The 23,037-nt window shown below is 44.3% G+C and overlaps 1 protein-coding gene across 3 annotated transcripts in view; it reads left to right on the top strand.

Moving 5' to 3' along the window:
• Window positions 1-22,124, top strand: part of PRDM10 (PR/SET domain 10) — a 92,184-nt gene extending 70,060 nt beyond the window's left edge. For 2 of the 3 annotated variants that reach the window (XM_013979568.3, XM_084976617.1), the window contains 10 exons: window positions 810-965; window positions 4,618-4,797; window positions 5,711-5,821; window positions 7,260-7,460; window positions 8,090-8,233; window positions 8,946-9,116; window positions 10,834-10,974; window positions 13,832-14,003; window positions 15,508-15,611; window positions 18,993-22,124. In XM_013979568.3, coding sequence (XP_013835022.3) covers window positions 810-965; window positions 4,618-4,797; window positions 5,711-5,821; window positions 7,260-7,460; window positions 8,090-8,233; window positions 8,946-9,116; window positions 10,834-10,974; window positions 13,832-14,003; window positions 15,508-15,611; window positions 18,993-19,190 — 1,578 coding nt within the window. In that variant the 3' untranslated portion in view covers window positions 19,191-22,124. Of the gene's footprint in view, window positions 1-809; window positions 966-4,617; window positions 4,798-5,710; window positions 5,822-7,259; window positions 7,461-8,089; window positions 8,607-8,945; window positions 9,117-10,833; window positions 10,975-11,289; window positions 11,383-13,831; window positions 14,004-15,507; window positions 15,612-18,992 lie in introns of those variants that run through there. The other variant, XR_014815567.1, reaches the window with a different exon arrangement.
• The last annotated feature ends 913 nt before the right edge of the window (window positions 22,125-23,037 follow it).

Here is a 23,037-nt window from a genome sequence, read left to right as displayed (position 1 = left end):
AAACCTCTCTTTCTCTTTTTTTAAATTAACAAAGCAAAAAGAGACTAGGATTTCATCATAGTTCTGCTAGTATTGAGAGTCTTGGTGATTTTCTAACTTTATACAAACAATTAGAAAAGAATTTAGTGGTAAAAGAGACTTCAAAAATAATGAAGGGAAACGTCTTATAGGGATGGTTTTATGTGACTCACTACTTAGCTCCCATCCATAACTCTTCTTCCCTGAATATTTATAGCTAAGAGAGTTCAGAGGCCATATTAAGTTACCTTAAGAGTACAAGGAATAAGTCCCAATTAAGGGGAAATGACACTTCCGTTGTCTTCATAAATGGATAATGTGTTTTATTTCATCTAATTCATGTCTTTAATTCTTCAGAACCTGATTTTATAGAACATGTAAAAGGACCAGTTACTAAAAGGGGCTAAATTATTTCTATACACGTTGGAGGCAGGAAAAAGTGTCTTCTTATAGATAACTTTGATCAGGATTCATTTAAATCCAAAGGAACTCCTGCTTTTAATCTTAAAAAAAAAGAGAGAAAGAAAAATAGGTCCCATGTGCTCAGGCCTTGGACTAAGCAAGTATTTTCTTCCTGCTCTTCAAGTCCTGTCTGTAAGGCTTTCTGGCTGCTCTGTTTCTCTCCGACAGGGTGGTGTTTCGAGGTCAGTTACCAGTCACAGCGGATCGGCTCAGGTGCCAGGTGGATGAGGACCCATAGCAATGCGTTTGGCTCCCTCTAGCGGCCATGAGCTGCCTTTTTGTCATTTCCGTGGCGCCTGAGCCCCCTGACTTTCTGTCTTCACTGCCAGGTGAAAAAACACGTGCGAAGCTTCCACTCAGAAAAGATCTATCAGTGTACAGAGTGCGACAAGGCTTTCTGCCGGCCCGACAAGCTGCGGCTGCACATGCTCCGACACTCGGACCGCAAGGATTTCCTGTGTTCCACGTGTGGGAAGCAGTTTAAGGTGAGTAACCAGCGGGCGGCCACTGAGGACTAGAGCCTGCTCAAAGAACAGATGTGAGATGTACTTTGTGCCTCGTTTGATTTAGTTATTATGATAAAATTAAGGGGGAAACTCACCTTACTTTCCCCAAATAATTAATTCAAATCCCCCAACAGAGTGATAGTACATCTCCTACAAGAATCCCAAGTGTGTAATGAACAGAACTAAATTGCTATCAAGCAGCTCCTAAGAGGACTTTTACCCACCAAATCAAGAGATTTGTACTGAGCACTTATTAAGTATAGGAGCCCGATAATTGAGCCCTGGGCATCCAGACCTTCATCCAGCAGAGGTGGGAGATCTGTTGACTGTTGAGAGGGCTTAGACTACTTTGGGGAGTGTTAATGACTTCCAGGATTAAGATAAAAAATACCAAGTATTAGTAACCTACCTGGAATTTAGAAGAAAGTAAAGGAAAAACCCATAGGAGACTCAGAGATAAGAGTTAAACAAACACATCTGAGGAAATTCCCTTGTGGTGCAGGGGGTTAAGGCTCTGATGTGGCCACAGCTGTGTTGCAGCCTGCAATAGCGCCTCGGGTTCGATCCCTGGCCCAGGAACCTACACATGCCACAGGCAGAGCCAAAAAAAAAAAGACATATTGAGGAGTTCCTGGGGAGTTCCCTTCGTGGCTCAGCGGTTAAGAAACCCGACTAAGATCCACTGAGGATGCAGGTTCAATCCCTGGCCTTGCTCATTGGGTTAAGGATCTGGTGTTGCTGTGAGCTGTGATGTAGGTCACTGGTGTAGCTTGGATCCCGCATTGCTGTGGCTGTGGTGTAGGCCGTCAGCTGTAGCTCCAATCTACCCCTAGCCTGGGAACTTCCATATGCTGCAGGTGTGGCCCTAAAAAGCAATAAAATAAAACAAAATATACTTCATTGGGAAATGCAGATGTCGTTGAAAGACACTCTGCAGGATGTGAGTGTAGATCATGCTGTCCTAGAAACTGGAAGAGTCAGATATGGATTCAGGAGAGGAGAATGAATTTTTTTTCTTTCTTTTTTTTTTTTGTCTTTTTTTGCCATTTCTAGGGCCACTCCCTTGGCACATGGAGATTCCCAGGCTAGGGGTCTAATCGGAGCTGTAGCCGCCAGCCTACACCAGAGCCACAGCAACACGGGATCTGAGCCACGTCTGCAACCTACACCACAGCTCACGGCAACACTGGATCCTCAACCCACTGAGCAAGGCCAGGGATCGAACCGGCAACCTCATGGTTCCTAGTCGGATTCGTTAACCACTGCGCCATGACGTGAACTCAAAGGAGAATGAATTTTAAAAGGAGAGATTTGTACAGAATATGGAGACGTTAAAGAGAAATAGAAAGTAATTTTCAAAGCTCAAGTTTTGTGGAATGTGTGTTATGGCGTCTGAGAGCTGGGACTGCCCTGAGGTATAGGCCGTGGGCCTGGGGCAGAGCACTGGTACTCAGGACTGTGTCTGAGTGAGAGCTGTTGGGATCTGGCATCTGGGTGGAAGTGGGAAGGGTGGACAGTAAGAGTTGTAGGTTGGTGGGCTCGCTGCTGGCAACCACTTCTGATGCAGGAGCAAGCCTGGGGCAGGAGGAGGGGGTGGGGAGATGATGACTGGTTTTGGAGCTATTGTTATGGAAAGGCCTTCTGGAGATTTGGCATTCCACAAATGTCTGACACTTGAATAGTACGGTGTAGTATTAGTGCTAGGCTTTGGGGTTTATGTAGTGATTCAGTTAAAATAAATTGGTCTGTTTAAAGGGAATAGGTGGGGGTAAATTAGTGAATACTGATACTTAGGAAAAAGTAGAAATGTAGCAGAGGTCTGAGATGGTCGTGAGCTTTATCATTGTATTTGGACTAAAGAGAAACGCTATTATTTAGGGTGGTGGTTTTTGTTTTTGTTTCTGTTTTTTCACTTTTTAGGGCCATACCTGCTGCAGATGGAAAGTCTCAGGCTAGGGGCCAAATCAGAGCTACAGCTGCTGGCCTACACCACAGCAATGCCAGATCCAAGCTGTGTCTGCATACTACGCCATAGCTCATGGCAATGACCGATCCTTAACCCATTGAGTGAGGTCAGGGATCGAACCCGCATCCTCATGGATCCCAGTCGGGTTCATTAACTGCCGGGCCACAAAGGCAACTCCCTAGGGTGGTGTTTTTAATCCAAATTTTACTGTAGGTAGGGAGCAATGAATTTCTCTCCTGGGTGTTCCAGAAACGAGGGTGGATGGGGCAGGAAGGAAGAGCAGTTGGGTCACATCTATTGTAGCAGAAGAGGGAAGCTACTGGGGGTGCCTAGCATTACACTCTGAACCTAGCATGGTTCCAGATACATGGTGGGCAGTCAGAGAATGTTAAGTAAATGAAGTAGTTACAGAAACACTCCCATACCAAAATGTGGAAAGAACGGGAATGGTGGAAAAATCTCAAAATCTCTACAAAACCAATAGCAGGGAGTTCCTATCGTGATGCAGTGGAAATGAATCTGACTAGGAACCATGAGGCTGCAGGTTCAATCCCTGGCCTCGCGTTGCCGTGAGCTGTGGTGTAGGTCGCAGACCCAGCTCGAATCTTGCATTGCTGTGGCTGTGGCTTAGGCCAGCGGCTACAGCTCCAATTTGACCCCTAGCCTGAGAACCTCAATATGCCGTGGTTGCGGCCCTAAAAGGACAAAAACAAACAAACAAAAAACCAATAACAGTTTAACCATATGTCCAAGAGCAGAGCCTCACTGAATAGGGAGCTGCCATTTTTGGGATTTGTTTTTATTCAGGATGGGCTCTGCCTAATTTTCTGTCTGGGGATTCACATCAATATGTGTCGGTAGATTCTGTCATTAGACCGAGAGCTGTGACCTAGACCATGGGCCCTGTCCATAGCAGGCAGCATACTGCTCATCTGAACTTCTAAATCTATATGTAAGAGATACTTATTTAAATTCATTTGGGATTTAAAGAATGTCATGATATGGAATTCCCATCATGGTTCAGTGGTTAATGAGCCCGACTAGTATCCATGAGGATGCGGGTTTGATCCCTGGCCTCGCTCAGTGGGTTAAGGGTCCAGCATTGCTGTGAGATGTGGTATAGGTTGCAGAGGCGGCTCAGACCGGAGTTGCTGTCGCTGTGCCGTAGGCTGGCAGCTACAGCTCCCATTTGACCCCTAGCCTGGGAACCAACATATTCAATGGGTGCAGCCCTAAAAAGACAGTAAAAAAAAAAAAAGAATGTCATGACGTGTTTTAAAACATGTGAAAATGATTACACACTGCTTTGTCAATCAATATTACCTACCATTCATTATCAATATCTTAATACCAAACATACTCCATGTGCCCTTTGATCTCTTCTACATCAATGCAAAGTCTTTCCTCTCAAAAATCAGTATGTAGCTTTCAAACTGAGTGGTCATGTTAAATCAAGGCTCACTGGAATGCACCTGCTCGCTAGTGAACAGAGTAATTCCCAGCCACCGTTGCCACGTCCCTGTACGTTGCAGTCCAGCAACTTGGATGCAGCCTGCTGGGTTGTGTTACTGCTAACTCGTGCTGATTTTGTTTTATCCCTTCAATTAAATATTTTTTACCCCCACTCCCCACCCCCATGCCCTCTCAAAAATTCTCTCTGAATAGCGAAAAGACAAGCTACGGGAACACATGCAAAGGATGCACAACCCTGAGAGGGAGGCCAAGAAAGCCGACCGCATCAGCCGCTCTAAGACCTTCAAGCCACGCATCACGTCGACCGACTATGACAGCTTCACGTTCAAGTGCCGCCTGTGTATGATGGGCTTCCGGAGACGAGGCATGCTGGTCAGTGCCCTGGTTTCCAGGCCTGCCTGCGTCTGCCCAGGAGACGGCCTGGCACCGTATCCTGTCCTCCATCTCTCACTGGGTTTCATCACTGGCTGGGCACAAAGCAGAAGCCAACAGTTCCCAACAGGGGGGCTTGTCTCCTTCCCAGTCTCCCCTTGCCCCCCTTTGCCCAGTTCATTTCTGATGTCTCTTGGAAGAAGCCCTTTTTCAATCACTTTTCATGACTAGTTTCATTTTGCTTTGCCCGTCTCAGTCTCTGTTCTGTGTTTTCGCTCCCTGCTCTCTTCTGTGTTCCTGACCATACTTTTCTGGTGGGACCTTTACCCCAGTCCCCATTTCTGTCAGTCCCTCTCTGTTCCGTATATGACACAGCAGTCGAAGGGGGGATCTTGCCATCAGGGCGGCCTCTGGGAACCAGGTCAGCAGAAACACCCGGAGAGCCAGCTTTCCATTCTCACTTCATTTTGCCCTGATCATAGTTTTTGCAGAATATCCTTCTGCCAGGAGCTAAGGCATAGAGCGTTCCTTATACGTAAGAACCTTAGTTTGTATCTCATTCAATGTCCTCAGTAAAGCAAGGGCACTAAATAATGAAAGATAGGCTTGCATCGGAGAATTCACACAAGAAATTCCTGCTCCGGTAAGAATTCCTTTTCCCACCAGCAGCTCTTTCAGTCAAAGACTGTTATTGGAATCCACAGCCACTCAATTCACTTTCAGTCATTTGCTGAATTACTGTTAACTCCTGGTATCTCAGGGATCTGGCAGTGCTGGTTCTGGCCTAAAGCCTTCTGTTTGGGGACATTGCTTCAGAGAATTTCAGCTTCTAGCAGTTAATATCAAAAGTGTTTGTTCAGTGTCTGCTTGTAATGGGGTTGTCTTTTTCTCATTTGCTTTTTTTTCCTTCTAGGTAAATCACTTATCAAAGAGGCACCCAGACATGAAGATAGAAGAGGTGCCAGAGTTAACTCTACCCATCATAAAGCCCAACCGGGACTACTTTTGTCAGTACTGTGATAAGGTAAAGGGAGACCGTGCCCACAGGATATCTCTGTGGGAGCCCTGCTCTGTGGGGGCCAGGCGTCTGCGTGCATAAATATATACTAGGACCTCGCAGTGTCTCTCAACGGATGGGTCCTTTTCTCTCGGTAGTTTTTCATTTCGACAAGAAGGGGTGAGCAAAAAATAAAAAGGAGTTCTCATTGTGGCTCAGTGGTAATGAACCTGATTAGTATCCATGAGGACGCAAGTTTGATCCCTGGTCTCGCTCAGTGGTTTAAGGATCTGGTGTTGCTGTGGCTGTGGTGTAGGCTGCAGCTCCGATTTGACCCCTAGCCTGGGAACTTCCATATGGGTACAGCCCTAAAAAGACCAAAAAAAAAAAAAAAAAAAAAAAATGCAGCCTCATTTGAAGCCAAAATTTTTTCTTAATAATTAGTTGATTTTGTTTTTCTTTCTCTCTGTGATTTTTGCTGTAAAAGAAGAGGCTTATTACCAAGAATTTAGTATATGAATTCGTTTTCAGTTCCCAAGCTCTAAAATGAGAGTTCATCATCCTGCTTGTAAAAGATACAGTAGATTTTGGATTTCTAGAAAATTGAGTGGGATGTGAAAGAGTTCTGTGGTAAAATACTCTATTTGTACTATTCTGTTCTTAACTTTTGTGTAGTTAAAAAAAGACAGGAATAGAATCTGCATTTATTGTTTCATTGTAATATTGTTTCTTTATACAATGTCAGCTGTGTATAGTATAAGCTACATATAAGTAGCATCAACTTAAAAGTAAGAAATGTTTTTTTAAGCACAGATTCACCACTACAGGTACTAGTTGCTATTGGACTTGCCATTTTGGAAGATTCTTTGGCATCTAATGGTCAACTATGTACATCACAAGGGAGCTTTGACAGAAAGGCCAAAGACAACTGGCCTGGGAAACAATTCTTTCTATAACTGCATATCCACCTTTTAAACTTCAGGGCAAAGGATACTTTTACCATTACTATCATTAGATATATAAATTCAAGGAAGATGCCATGCATACCTACACACACACACACACACACACACACACACACACACACACGTATTTTTTGAAGGGCTACACCCAAGGCACATGGAAGTTCCCAGTCTAGGGGTCGAACCAGAGCTACAGCTGCTGGCCACAGCCAAAGCAATGCTGGCTCCTCAACACACTGAGTGAAGCCAGGGATCGAACCTGCATCCTCATGGATGCTAGTTAGATTCATTTCCACTGCTCCGCAACGGGAAGTCCCAGCTATATTATGTTCCTATGTTATTCTAGTTTACATTTATCCTCACTATCCTTCCATGTATCTGAAAATAAATTTTCTTGTGGGCTACGTGAATACTTTTTCTCATTTCCTGTAGTGAAATTATTTGCTTTAAGCGAGAAGGAGGAACTAGACACTGTTTTCATGGCAAAGCTTTTCAATTTGCAGGTTTATAAAAGTGCCAGCAAGCGAAAAGCCCACATTCTGAAGAACCATCCTGGGGCTGAGCTCCCCCCGAGTATTCGGAAACTTCGTCCCGCGGGCCCTGGAGAACCAGACCCCATGCTGAGCACCCACACCCAGCTCACGGGCACCATAGCTACGCCGCCCGTCTGCTGCCCTCACTGCTCCAAACAGTACAGCAGCAAGGTATGGGAGGGCTTCGGGTGACCCTGGGGCCACAGTCCTTGTTTAAGGGAGCATTGCTTAAGAGAAGACGGCTTCTCATCCAGATGCTGTGATGGCCTCTTCTGAGTTGATGGGGGACTAAAGGAGCTGCATCCTGAGACCAGGGACCAGAGCACAGAATGGGAAGAGAGTACAGTGGACTCTCCCTGAAATTAGTGCCATCCAAGAGCCTGAGCACTCACATGGGTTCCTTCTCCCTTGGCCCCATGAATATTCTCTGCTTCTGGTTTGTGAGCTCCGGCCTACAGCAGCTCTACGTAGGAACTTAAGTGGTGGTTCTTGACAAGGGGGTCATTTTTGCTGGGGGCCTTGTCATTGATTGCTGCAGGTAGTGGTGGGATCAGAGGATAATGGGAGGTATTCTGACCTTGCTGGATGGTGTGGGGTCACACAAGTCTTTGCTTTTTCTTCTGTTTTCCCTTTTGTACCATTGTCTTGATACAGGAAGGACAGGCAGAGTCGGTGTTGCTCTGATTTTTTTTTTTTTTTAAAGACATAACATGAAAGGTTTTAGGAGCCATTTATATTCCAGGAATATTGAACATAACTACTTCTGGTAATTATTCTTGGTGTTTGCCACAATTTTTTAGACCAAGATGGTACAACACATTCGAAAGAAGCATCCAGAGTACGCCCAGCTCCCCAACACCATACATACGCCGCTGACAACAACTGTGATCAGTGCAGCCCCAGCCGTTTTGACCACAGACAGTGCGACTGGAGAGACTGTGGTGGTAAGAGTGTGGTGGTGAGAGAGCCTCCTCTCCTTCACTGCCCATCATAACTTCAGTGCCATGGCCATGGCTGTCTTGGTACTTATCTGGCTGCACACGGAGCCCGCCACCCTTCAGCTTTCTGCACAAGGCACTGTGCTTCTGATTGGGTCTCCTAGTTGGGATTCTTCAAAGCTCTCTGTAAAAGGAGTAGCAGGAAATTTTTGGTGCTGCTTGTTCACTGAAAGATTGTAAGAATCTCCAGGGTAACTCCCTGGGCCCCAAAAGACAGATGTAGATATATAGGTAGGCTTCCAACATCTTCTTTTTTGTTTTTACAGCTGCACCCGCAGCAAATGGAAGTTCCCAAACTAGGGGTCCAATTGGAGCTGTAGCCATTGGCCTACACCACAGCCATAGCAACGCCAAATCCTAGCTGCATCTGTGACCTACACTACAGCTCACAGCAATGCTGGATCCTTAACCCACCGAGTGGGGCCAGAGATTGAACCCACATCCTCACAGGTACTAGTTGGGTTTGTTACCACTGAGCCAGAAAGGGAACTCTCAACATCTTCTTAACTTTGGATTTTTTTCTGTCTGAGCTCGGGACTTATTTGTAGTCCCATGATCCGCCAGGGAGACAGACCAAATTTGTGTAGGATTTCAGAGCACAGAAATAGCTACAAGCAGTTGCTGTTATCAACTGACGGGCTTTTTGTGATTTTTCTAGACAACGGACCTGCTAACCCAGGCTATGACAGAACTGTCTCAGACCTTAACAACGGATTACCGGGCGCCGCCAGGGGACTACCAGAGAATCCAGTACATCCCTGTGTCACAGTCTACGGCTGGTTTGCAGCAGCCTCAGCATATACAGCTTCAAGTGGTGCAGGTGGCCCCGGTACTGTCCTGAATTTATTTCTCTGTTCCTGCCTGAACGCCCTCTTGCCACCAGCCCATATGGCAGCTGGGGTCAACAAGGCACCCAGTTCTCAGAGTGGAACTGGGTTCTGTGTACTGCGTCAAGGCGTATGCCAAGCTCCAGCTGTCGAGGGGCTCTGACTCTCAGTGTAAGAGATTTCTGCCAGTGTTACCCAGCAGGTACCATCACCCAGCACTGAGCCTCTTCTGAGTTCTTACCCTAGGGCACCCAGGTTGACTACTTGGCGAGGAGCTGGTCTGATCAGCCCCAACCTGGGCGTTGAGTGACGTATGTCAGCAGGAGGCTGTAAGGAATAACTGAGTTTTGAATATCAGTTGGTGCCTTGTTAGTAGAGAGGTGTTCCTTCTACCAGGTAACTAGTAGCTCATTCTTCCTGATCCAGGAGCTAAAAGATAAAAATCCTCCTGGAACTATTATTTCATTTAATTATGGTGAGATACGCAGAAACAAACTTTCTGCTTTGAAATTGGACTCTGAAAATTTTAAACTAATATGAAAGCAGAAAATTAGAGGCTGCCACTGCCATTGACTGTTCTTTATTTTTTAATAAAAATTGTTTTATGGGAGGGTTCTTAGGTTTGGAAGAATCTGTGGATCTCTGAAGTTGCTTGAAAAATACGTGTACATTACTTTGGGGAAAGTGTCTGTACTTTGGTAGATTTTCAGAGATGTCTGTGAATACATAAAAGGCTAGGAACCACTGTTCTAGCGGTTCATAGTGACAAGCTAAAAGCAAATTCTCTTCTGTGATCTCTTTTAACACATAAAGGATATGCCAGGAAATTTAATTGAACTTTAAGGAAAAAAGACTTGATTCCTGAGTGCTCCTCATTCAGCTTCTTATTAGGAGCTCTGTTCCCTCTGTCTCCTCTTCCAGATTAAAGAGCACTACTGTCTTACAGTTAATAAGCCTCATTTTATTATTTATTTATTTATTTATTTACTTATTTTATTAGGTTTTCTTTTTAGGGTCACATCCATGGCATGTGGAAGTTCCTAGGTTAGAGGTCAGATTGGAGCTGCAGCTGCCGGCCTACACCACATCCACAGCAATGTGGGATCTGAGCTGCATCTACAACCTACACCACAGCTCACGGCAACGCTGGATCCTTAACCCCCTGAGCAAGGCCAGAGATCAAACCCAAGTCCTCATGATACTAGTTGGGTTTGTTATCGTTGAGCCACAATGGGAATTCTGATAAGCCTAATTTTATTTTTTATTTTTATTTTTTGTCTTTTGTTTTTTTAGGGCTGCACCCGCGGCATATGGAGGTTCCCAAGCTAGGGGTCGAATCAGCGCTGTTGCTGCCAGCCTATGCCAGAGCCACAGCAACGCCAGATCTGAGCTGAGTCTGCTACCTATATCACAGCTTACAGCAACGCCAGATTCTTAACCCACTGAGCAAAGGCAGGGATCGAACCCACAACTTCATGGTTCCTAGTTGGATTCGTTTCCACTGCACCAAGATGGGAACTCTGCAATAAGCCTAATTTTAAAAACTGTCTTTTTTTCTGATGTTTTCCTCCTTGGCTTAGGTGCGGGCTCTCCACGAATGAGCTCTGGATCTGAAGTCCCACCTGTTCTCCTGCTGGGATATTGCTTTAGCTGCGCCTTTTCTCCAGAAAGCTTTCCCTTAACCTTAATAGTGTGTGTCTGGGTTTCTCCTCCCTGCAGGCCACTTCCCCTCACCAGTCCCAGCAGTCCACGGTGGACGTCGGCCAGCTCCACGACCCTCAGACCTACACACAGCACGCCATCCAGGTGCAGCACATCCAGGTCACGGAGCCCCCCGCCCCAGCTGCACCTGCATCCCAGGTGAGCTGCTCTCGCTGCTCCAGAGGCTAGACCAGTCCCAGGTTAACATGGCCTTAGGGACCCTGAGGATGGAATAAGAGTGGAGAGATGTTATCTCTAGACCTGGTCTCCTTGATATTCTAGTTGCTCTTTGAAAGAGTTATCTTTGGGGGAGTTCCTGTTGTGGCTCATCAGAAACAAATCTGACTAGTATCTGTGAGGCTGTGGGTTTGATCCCTGTCTTTGCTCAGCGGGTCGGGGATCTGGTGTTGCCTTGAGTGGTGGTGTAGATCGCAGATGTGGCTCGGATCCGGCCTTGCTATGGCTGTGGTGTAGGCTGGCAGCCATAGCTCTGATTCGATAAGCCTGGGAACTTATGCCGCGCTCATGTGGCCTTAAAAAGCAAAAAAAAAAAAAAAAAAAAAAAGTTACCTTTGGCCTTTTAAATAGTCTCGCCTTTGCCTCCAGTTTTTATGTTGGTATTAGGGACACAGCTCCATAAAGTGCTTAGCTTCCCCTCTCTGGACGGAGCCCTGGCCTCTGATCTCCTGGAGACAACGTCAGCCTTTGCTTCCTGTTCCGAATGGCTGTATGACAGTCTGCAATTGCTAGGTTGTTGCTATAATTTTGGAACAGTGACCTTGTGGAGTATTACTGTTTTGTGTGATGGCGACTAGCTACAGCCATTCCAGAAATGTTTATTAAATGCTTACTCTTGGCATGAAACTTCTAGGTCTTGCCCTCAAGGAGTTTAGAATCTAGTAGGGATGTAATACATGTACACAGGTAAGCAGGGCATGAAGTGAAGGTCTGTGAACCATAAAGGAAGCCTCGAGACCCACCCTGCATGCCCAGGGCAAGAGCACAAAGGAGGCCTGCGCGCGCCGTAATCCTCAGTAGTTAAAAGTTTCAGTCCAGCCCGTAATCCTCAGTAGTTAAAAGTTTCAGTCCAGCCCGTAATCCTCAGTAGTTAAATTTCAGTCCAGCCCGTAATCCTCAGTAGTTAAAAGTTTCAGTCCAGCCCACGCACCATTAAACAAATATGTTCTGCCTTCCTACTTGACATGGGTATTTTCATAAAGACAAAATTGAAAAATATACAAAAAGTAACAGTTGATACTAAATATCATGGATAGTGCCACTTCCACACTCAATGCATTTTTCTGCCAAACACATGCAGCTGCCAGGCAGGAGTGGGAAGAAGTGGGAGAAATGCTTTCTGAAACTTCTTTTGCTGGCTCCAGTTGCTGTGGAAATCCATAGGCTAAACATGCACTTTCTCTGCCTTCCTATTTGTGGATTGGGGGTGGAGGGAGGGTGGGGGCGGGGGTTGAGGAGGAGGCTCTGCTGCTTCCCATTGGATTGCCCTCCCCTTCTTCTAGTGGGAGGTTTCTGGTGACTTAGCCCAGGACAGGCAGCCTCTATCCATCAGGGGCTTTGAGTTTCCCACGCCCGCTACCATCACACTTCAGTTTTCCAGAGGACCTTGAGCCTGGAAGGCCAGGATGGACTCTTCGAGTTCCCTGGGGGAACGAGGTAACCCGGGGACCACCCTCCCTGAGCCTGCTCCTACCTTCTCCTCACCCAGGCTCCGTTCTGCACTCAGGAGCCCTGCGTCCCACATGGACACTCTAACCCAGGGGTGTCAGTTCCATCCACACTCTGCAAATGGCGATCCTGTGGGCACCTCCTTGGTTCCAGGGGCCCGAATACCATTAGAGGAGTCTACGTCCAGCAGACAAGACCCTGCAGGAGGACAGGCAGGAAGAAGAGACTGTGTGGATCCCAGAAGTGGGTGCAGCGTGTTTGCGAGATCCATGTGGCCTCACACATGTGGCACTGAGGAAAGGGCCAGCTGAGGTCCCTGCAGGGTCCCTTTTGCTGGGCTCTGAGGACAGTGTGGATGTGTCGTTAGGTTACAAGAGTTCAGATGAGGGAAAGATGGTGTTTAGCAGGACATCAAGGACATTTTTGTGGAAGTGGTGTCTGCATTAGGTGTTGTGAGGGAGTATGATTCTGACGTGGTCGTTGAGGAAAGCACTGTGATCTGAATATGCTCTCATTGTGAGTAAAAGACATAGAGGTGGGAAATTGTGGTGTATTTATAAAAACTGTTAGGTGAGTACAGGGAATGGGGTTTGGGAACAAAGTTGGGAAGGTGGTTTGACGCTGGAGTGTGGAGGGCTTGGAGGGCAGATGGTGAGGGCTTCATCCTGGAGATGGGTTAGGCCTCTCCCCGGGGGTCGGCACGTATACCTGTGTTTCTCTCCACCAACTGGGCGATTATCCTGTGGCCTTCGGTGGAAATTCTGGTGTCTGGGTTCTACTTCAGTTTGTATTACAGATTAGCCTAGTGACCTAGGCAAGTTATTCAGCTTCTCAATTTTTGTAACGTATGTAATGGAGATAATTCTACTTTCATTCATTTACTTTTCTAACAAGCTTATTGAAATTTAGTTTTTGGATACTCTTGTAAATAATCCCTCAAACTAATTAGGATTTCATAGCTATGATTGCTTTTTGTTAATTATTTAAAATATCACTGTTTTAGGAGTTCCCTGGTGGCCTAGCGGGTTAGGGATCCAGCATTGTCACTGCTGTGGCTTAGGTTACTGCTGTGGCACGGGTTGGATCCCTGGCCTGGGAACTTCTGCATGCCAAAGGAACTCTCTCTAAACAAAAAATAAAATCTGGCAGACCAATGTCATGATATATCTGTAGGTCAGGGGACATAAACTTAAAAAAGTAAAATATTACTATTTTAGCAGTGATACTTTCAGTATTATAATTCCTGTTAGCCTGATTTACTTTCTTGTGACTTCAAAGTCTTAGCTACATTGAGTTTTCAATCTATCCATCTCTTGCGCTTTCTTTCCAGGTGGCGGGGCAGCCGCTGAGCCCCTCCTCCCAGCAGTCTCAGCAGGGGCTCAGCCCCTCCCACCTGGCAGGTGGCTCCTCCTCACAGGGCGGGGCCCTCCCACAGCAGCCCCCCAGCTCCACCGTTCAGCACACTTACCTCCCCAACACCTGGAATTCCTTCCGTGGCTACTGTAAGTGAGAGGTGGTGCCCCAGGGCATGGGTGGGGAGTCTGTAGCCAAGGGATGACGAGATGTCCTCAGCTTTATCATCGATTTTCTGGATTAAAGGATCTTTGGCCATTTTCTACACTCCAGAGAACATGTACTGGAATGAGTACCACAAAACTCAAGGTGGCATCTGATCTCAGGGCCACCCCAATATGATATTTTTTCTTTTTTTTCTTTTTCTTTTTTGTCTTTTGTCTTTTTAGGGCTGCACCGGCTGCACATGGAGGTTCCCAGGCTAGGGGTCGAATCGGAGCTACAGCTGCGGATCTATGTCACTGCCACAGCAACAGCAACATGGGATCTGAGCCGTGTCTGCAACCTACACAACAGCTCATGGCAATACCCAATCCCTAACCCACTCAGGGATTGAACCCACATCCTCGTGGATCCTAGTCGGGTTCGTTAACCACTGAGCCATGAAGGGAACTCCTCTTTACCTCTCTTTTCCCTTTGCTCTACTGTTTCATTAGGGACTGCAAAGTTGTCATATTCTGATTCTCTCAGCCTTTATTCACTTACTGCTGGAAAACTTCTATAAAGAAAATAATGTTACCTTAACTATCAGGTGACTCTGAGGTACAGCTTGTATAGGAATGGCAGGATTCTGCCATCTTCTTTATTTCCCAGTTTTCAAAATAATGAGTTGTTTCCTAGGTGACCGATGATGGGTACGTGTGTGTGTGTGTGTGTGTGTGTGTGTGTGTGTGTGTGTGTGTGTTGGTATCACTGGGAATTTCAACACACTTGACATGTTTCAAACCATTGCAGTCATTACCCTTATTGATGCTCAGATTAGGCCATCTTTGGCTGATGGGAAAATCTTCAAATCAGCCCCTGTATCTTTTCCACATGACGCTGCAGTTTTTATAGGGTTTTGCATGCTGCTGTGACACCATATTCTAGGCTCACGTAATACATTTTATGCCCTAGGTGTGGAATTGGCCATTTTCCCAAGAAGCTCTGTTTCCTTTTAGCAGAGAATACTACTTAGAGACTATCAGCTGGGTGCTGGGGTGAACTCTTTTTTAATTAGAATTAATAACACGGTGGTGAAATACAATTCAGCTTAAACTAAGTTGTGATTGCTAGGCAAGAGTGGAGACTTTGTGTCACTATTCAAATGTGAACCTAAAAGGTAAAAATATTGAGCTCACAGGTGAATCTTTGTAACTTATCTCAAGGTTTTAAATTGTTTGAATATTTGTCTTTATGGATATTCAGAAGCCATATTTGAGCTGATGCAGTGATTGTTTCTGATGTAGTAACCCTTTGCTAACCTCATTTGATCAGTTCTTAATCAGAGGTGCTTTCATTGTATCAAGAAATGATATCAACCTAAGGCTCTCAGAGCAAGAAAATCCACAGACAATGACTCAGGGGGGAATGTGGTCACTGGTGAGGTATTTGTTTCTACAAGTTGTATGAAAATCTGAGACCACTGAACTATGGCTATTTCCTGTTTTTCAGCATCCGAGATTCAAATGATGACACTTCCCCCAGGTCAGTTTGTGATTACAGATAGTGGCGTGGCAACTCCTGTCACCACCGGCCAGGTGAAGGCGGTTACCCCGGTAAGCAGTGCTGCTCTGAGCTTTTTCTTGTTCAGTGCATTGCACCACCCTCGCCTTCCTCTGTCTTCTGCTCCCCAACTTTTCATAACTGAGTTAAAAGTACCTCCTCTGTATTCCCATCATATCTTGTGGTGCTATTTTATAGAATGATGTATTTTAATTTTTGGTTTACTGTCTTATGTTTTCCCAGTAAGCAGGGAATTCCTTGAAAGCTGAGTCTTGTTCTTTATCTCTTTATCCACCATGCCTTGCAGAGGAGGCGTGGCTACAGCAAATGTTCAGTAAAGATCTATTCAATTGTTAGCTATAATGAACCTCCTAGATCCATATACATATAGGTACATACAGATCATCTATCCCTTTTTTCTGTGCTTCTTAGAAAGCACATGACTATTGGTACTCAGCTGAGTTGGGAGAGAATAATATAATGAATCTATTATGGAGTGCTTTTCATCTATTTTAAACAATTTACCCACCCCAAGATGAAAGGCATTGCCATAAATTATCTTGTGTGTGTATGTGTGTGTGTGTGTGTGTGTGTATTTTTTGGCCACACTCAAATCCAAGTTAGAGCACTGACCCGAGCCACAGCAGCGATAATGCTGGATCCTTAACCTGCTGTACCACCAGGGAACTCTATCTTGTTATAGTTAGGGTAGGCAGGTCAATGTTGATTATATCCGCTACCTCTGTTTTTATCTTCATTCGTTTGTTCTGGCCCACCTCTAAGATATTGGAAGACAGAGTATGTAAATTAAGAAAAATACTCTTAAGTGCCTAGGGATATTGAGATGTTCCCAGCGGAAGACTATTTCCTAAGAGGCGTCAAAGAGTAGCAGGGTAATCTAGTGGCCTCAGAAACCTGATTTGATTTTTTTTTTCAAAGCACACTGAGAACTCATCTATTTCTCAGCACACAAATTCACATTCCCTAGACTTAGGAGTGATGTACAAATCCAGAGTAACACTATTGTCAGTGAAAACAATATCTAATGTAAAATGGAATAGGCTCATTGACATGATTGATAAAATTTTTGCTCTTTGTGGGACTCGCTAACTCTACCTTTTTTTGGCCAGGAGCCCATTTGGGAACCCCATTATATAGCCAAGGATGTTCCCTTCCCCCTGCCACATATAAAGACATACAAACAAATTTAGTGTACAGTTTTGTTCATAGATTCTCTGAAGCTCATGTATGAACCTGCTTAGATGTCCATGGACCTCAGGTTGAGAACCAGCCACTTCCTGCTAGAGAAAGACCCACATGGGAAACCAAATCCTGATAAGAGAGTTGCTTTGAAGAGCCCTAGATAAATCAGATGGGTACTTGGCTGTGGCTTTCTCTCTGGACAGTGCTTGGAAAGGCTACTGCCTGAATTTTCCTCTGTGACTCCTTTTTTTCTCAGCCTCTGTAACTGACCAATCCTCCTGATGGACACAGTCTTTCTTTAAAAATTTTAATGTAGGAGTTCCCACCGTGGTTAAGCTGTAAGGAACCTGACTAGTACCCATGAGGATGCAGGTTCAATCCCTGGCCCCACTCAGTGGGTCTAGGATCCAGCATTGCCATGAGCTGTGGTGTGTGTATGTAGGTCGCAGACATGGCTCAGATCTGGTGTTGCTGTGGCTGTGCTGTAGGCTGGCAGCTATAGCTCCGATGTGACCCCTGGCCTGGGCGTTTCATATGCCTCGGGTTGAGCCCTAAAAAGACCAAAAAAAAAAAAAAGGGTTAATGTAGGAACAGAGCTAGCTGCAGGTCTATGGAGACATTTTCATGATTGGGGGAAAATGAAAAATTAAGACAGAGTATGTTTTCATAAAGTTAAATGTATTCAGTATAAAACACTATTCTAAGGTTGTGTGCTTCCTATGCTTTTGAGTGTTAAAATGCCTCTGATTTGGCAGTAGGATTTAAAAAAATGATTTTGCTTGGCTAAATAAAATTTGGGAATATTTATTATTACTGTAATTTTGCTGATCTTTGAAATTCTGAAGTCTAGGAATCCTGGATCTTGGCTTGAGGGCCATTCTGTCTCTTTAAGGAGAATTTATCCTTTTTTTCTTTTTTTCTTTTTTTTTTTTTTGGCCATACCCATGGCATGCAGAAGTTCCTGGGCCAGGGATCAAACCCATGTTACTGTAACTAGAGCCGCAGCAGTGACAATGCCGGCTCCTTAACCCACTGAACTACCACAGAATTCAAGATCCATTTTTGTATTACTCTTAAACATTAATTGACAGATGATCACCTTATTTTATGAATTTCTAAATTCTTAGGGACAATACAATAGCACATTTCCTTGCCACAGGGTTACCATTATGATGCAGATTTCTTCACTGTATCGTTTGGTAGGACTCCTAAGGTGCTCCCTTACATTAACTTTGTAGTTTGTTTCTGTGACTGAGCCATCCTCTCTGCAGCACTTAGGTAAAGTATCTCCCATAGGTGCCTATTTTGGTCCCCCTTGTAAATTTTTTTTTTTTGTCTTTTTTTTGTCTTTTTTGTTGTTGTTGTTGCTATTTCTTGGGTCGCTCCCGCAGCATATGGAGGTTCCCAGGCCAGGGGTTGAATCGGAGCTGTAGCCACCGGCCTACGCCAGAGCCACAGCAACGCTGGATCCGAGCCCCGTCTGCAACCTACATCACAGCTCACGGCAACGCCGGATCGTTAACCCACTGAGCAAGGGCAGGGACCGAACCCGCAACCTCATGGTTCCTAGTCGGATTCGTTAACCACTGCGCCACGATGGGAACTCCCTTTGTAACTTTTTAAAAAAATATTCCTCCTCTCCCCCACCCCATGACCCTAATCACTGCCCCCCCCCCCACGCTTAGGCCTCAGATTTCTTTCTTTCTTTCTTTCCTTCTTTCTTTCTTTCTTTCTTTCTTTCTTTCTTTCTTTCTTTCTTTCTTTCTTTCTTTCTTTCTTTCTTTCCTTCTTTCTTTCTTCCTTCCTTCCTTCCTTCCTTGCTTGCTTTCTTTCTTTCTTTCTTTCTTTCTTTTTCTTTCTTCCTTTCTTCCTTTCTTCCTGTCTTTCTGTCTTTCTTTCTGTCTTTCTGTCTGTCTGTCTGTCTGTCTTTCTTTCTTTCTGTCTTTCTTTCTTTCTAGGGCTGCATCCATGGCATGTGGAAGCTCCTAGGCTAGGGCTCGAATTGGAGCCACAGTTGCCGGCCTACACTGCAGCCACAGCAACGCAGGATCCAAGCCATGTCTGCGACCTGCAATGCCACAGCTCACAGCAATGCCAGATCCCAACCTCCTGAGCAAGGCCAAGGATCGAACCCCTGTCCTCATGGATACTAGTCACATTCGTTTCTGCTGAGCCACAACGGGGAACTCCATGACCTCAGATTTCTAAAGATCCTTTTCTTCTTGCTCTAGGGTCATTATGTGTTATCAGAAAGTCAACCAGAACTGGAGGAAAAGCAAGCTTCTGCTCTCTCTGGGGGAGTCCAGGTTCAGGCAACCTCTCACAGTGACTTGGACCCCCAGACCACCAGCCAACAGCCCACACAGTATATCATTACAACCACCACCAATGGGAATGGGAGCAGCGAAGTGCATATCACTAAACCTTAACTTCCATCCTTGGGCCAGAGTCAAGCAGTCATATCATGTCATTTCTTATTTATAAGTCTGGAAGCTTCTGACACTTAGAGCTCCTTTTTAAGATGTATCATTCACTCAAGAATTTGGAAATCACAGTTTTGACACTCATACATACACTGGGGCTTATTTTATCCAGGTCGTCTTTACCAAATTGACCCTTCAAACCTTAGGAGTTTCTGCCACGGAATGGAGATTTTTTTTTTTTTTTTTTTTTTTGCTGCCCCAAGGCATGTGGAATTCCGGGGCCAGGTATCAGATCTGAGGCACGGTTGCAACCTGAGTTGCAGCTACAGCAATGCTGGATCCTTAATCCACTGTGCCAGGCTGGGGATCAAACCTGTGTCCCAGTGCTCCCAAGAGGCCGATCCTGTTGCGCCACACTCGGAACTTTGGAACGGAGAATTTTCAGGGGAAAATAGATTTCAGGATGGAGAAACTTTGCCTTGCTCTTGAGTTGGTTTTTTAACACATGGATAAGCCTTACTTTTCCTCTGTGGAAATATTAAGTGGTGTATTGTGTTTGTACCAAAGGTGGAGAAAGGATGTGCCAAGTCCATGGCTACTGGACTTCTTAATTCCAAGCCGTGGCACCAAAGGACAAGGGGCATTTTATGGGTGTGTGTTAGGTCAGAAGTGCTTCATCTTATGAGTCTGCATTTTCAGTAATTTTACAAAGGGAGCCTATTGAATATGAAAATTGAAATGATGAAACAAAGGTTTGGCAGTGGTGGTTTAGAGAAAAAACTGTCATCTACATTTTTTAAATTGCTGACCTTTAAAAAAACTTGCCTTTTTTGGAAGACCATTGTTAGGCTGTTGGTAGTGCTTTCCACAGACGCTGGCCCTCGGCCCATTCGGCCAGAACTTCGTGTTCTGATGGATCTTACTTTGTTACTCCACAATGTGGACTCCCTGCACAAGCACAGGTTGCTTTGATGGCAGCAGAATTTCAATTCCTACGTTAAAGCTTGGCCTCCCGTTCTCTGGTTGTATGAAGAAGAGGATATTGGAGATGACGGTACCAAGAAAAATTACCAAAACTTTATAGAGAGTATAAAAAGCACTGAGACCGTGTCCTGCCTGTCAGGATCCACTTACCCCTCATTGGTAAAGGGTGAATCCTGGCTCTTAACCAGGTATCTATTCAACTCTTGCTCACAGCATTCAGTGTATTTTAGTATTTCTAATGCTGTCTTAAAATGAACATTCTTTAAGGTTGGATGGAAAGGTGGTCCTCTTTATTTCTTAACACTTTTGACCTTTTGGTAAAATGACCAACTTCACATGTAGGGGAAAAATAAAAATGTGAGGACCATTTATCATATATTAAGCTAATTATAAGGGATCTGGTAGAAGTCCAGTCTTAATATTACACTGTCAGTTGGGAGAGGGAGAAAAACCTGCCTCAAATGATAGTTTTTCTTATTTGTGTTCCTGTTTGGGAGTCTTCTTAGCTATTAATTCAGTGGGAGAAGATATTTCCCTTTTTACTGTACATTCCAATTGTGCACCTAAAACAATGCAGAAATCAGTATGTATTTTGACAACTTTTTGTGACATGCTAATTCATTTTTAGAAGAATTATGGTATGGTAGAATCTATCACTCCAGCACAGGAAGACCTACCTTCAATTTCAAATGAAGTTAACTAATTTATTTTATTTACACTTCTGGGTAAAAACTGGTTCTATATATTAGGAAGTATAATAGCTTCTTTATGATAAAAATACTTTTTTTGAAAAGGAAACAACTCTATTGAACTATCTTTACTAATATGTAAATTTTGCACTTTATTTTTGAGACCTCATTCATTTAGTTGTCCCTGGAAATTTAGGCACTAAGAGGACTTGAAAGTTAACCTGGTAATTGTGTAAAAAATAAAAATGGGCTCTGTATCTTTGGTAACAAAGAGGTGCTGATGTTTTCAATAGAAAATAATGACTCTGTGTCACAATATAGAGATTTTGAGTCCCAGAGTCCTACAATGTGATGATTATAAATATGCTAGTGTTCAGTCTAGAAAGACTTGCTAGTAAAGAATGTTAGACTTTCTCAAAGGTCCAGTTTAGTTTTTATAACTTAACTTGGTCCTATTGGGTCCTTTTTAATTTGAACCAACAAGGTACCTCCCTCCCCTCAGGAATAACTTATTGATTAAAGCTGAAAACTATCGCTGAATGGAATGTTCATTTTATGCCAGATATTTCAAGTTTTAAAATACACCGAAGGGAAAAAATATTGTGGAAGGACCTGTGTTTCTTTCCCATCTGATTTCTTTTTTCCCCCTTTTTGTTTTTCTGTCCTTACATGGAAGAAGTAAAGACTCTAAAACTGATTTGTATATTATCAACCAGAGATGCAGGGGTGGCAGTCAAGCCAGACAACATTGCTTTGAGATCAGGTGTTCTGCACATTTATTCTAAAGTGGTAAATTTTCAAAAGGATTTGGATTCAAAGAGATGGCAGATGATAAGCCATCTGAAGACCCAATTTGGAAAAAAATGTGTGTAGCCAATGTTTATATTGTGGCCTCTCCTAAGACACACTGACAGTGTAGTGTGAAAATTATGGAGTACCTTACATATATATTTTACATTTTTATTGTTTGATTTGTGCCCACATAAACAGACATTTCATCATGTAAAATTCCTGTTATTCTGGGAAAACCTATTGTTTTGATCTTGAATTGTTTTCTGATTTGGAATTATCCTTTCAAAAAACTCTTACGATATGTAGGACTAAAAAGCACTTCATGAGATGCTAAAGCTGACCCACAGGTTGAAAATGTTGACCCTATCCTGTTATTTAAATGTGAACATTTATTGTACATTCAGTGAGTTATAGTGTTAATAGTCTTGTGCTATTCAGCAGGTGTAAAAATTAATAAATATTTTTTTTTAATAAACGTCCTTCTTGTTTGTATGTGTATAAGTTACAAGTTTCTGAGATCATTACTTTTTTTTTTCCTTTTTAGGGCCCACTCGCGGCATATGGAGGTTCCCGGGCTAGGGGTCGAATTGGAGCTGTACCCGGCCTACACCACAGCCACAGCAATGCCAGGTCCAAGCTGCATCTGCGACCTACACCACAGCTCACCGCAGCACCGGATCCTTAACCCACTGAGTGAGGCCAGGGATGGAACCTGAGTCCTCATGGATCCCAGTCAAATTCGTTTCCGCTGCGCCACCACAGAAACTCTTTTTTCTTTTCTTTTCTTTTTTTTAATATTACAACTTACATTGTTTTGACTGGGGTTCCCTCTGGTGTTGTCAGAGATGTAAGGTTGGGGAGTTTAGGGGTGACAACTATGGAATGATGTTTCCAGGCCCTTTTACTTGGTGGTTTCTAATTCGAGATCCCTCCCAACAACGTAACAGGAACTAGAATGGCTTCATTTGGAAACCACTATTTTCCAACCAGGGAGGAACTCTAGTTTGGCCCGCCAGCCTTTCTGAAATATTTCCATCCAATCGGGAGAACCGAGGATGGTCTTTGCACGACTGGTTGAAAGTAGCTGTGGAATAAGAAGTTTGAAACTATTCTAAATAAAACCTAGTGAAGAAGAAGAAAGGGATCCAGATTCTTAATAAGAGGAAGGTTATTGAGTGTGATTTAAAATTATTTCTTCGACGTGCGTACTTCCCAGACGTCAAGGGTCTAGGGACCTGAGAGAGAGGTGGGGCCGTGCACGCTGCGGGATGAGGTGGATAGAAGTAAGGTGGAGGGGCACGGGCTCCGATCCGCGTTATCCTCATTGAAACTTAGAAATCGCAAATTGGGAACAAACAGTGCACGCAGCTGAGGTACAAAGATGCTGA

This window comes from Sus scrofa, chromosome 9 (genome assembly GCF_054392235.1).
Source record: "Sus scrofa isolate SSC_HxYL_T2T_F1_AM1 chromosome 9, Sscrofa_HxYL_maternal_Yorkshire_Landrace_v2.0, whole genome shotgun sequence".
Taxonomy (NCBI): Eukaryota; Metazoa; Chordata; class Mammalia; order Artiodactyla; family Suidae; genus Sus; species Sus scrofa.
The sequence above is the reverse complement of the archived record's forward strand: the minus strand, read 5'-3'. Positions and strand labels throughout refer to the sequence as shown.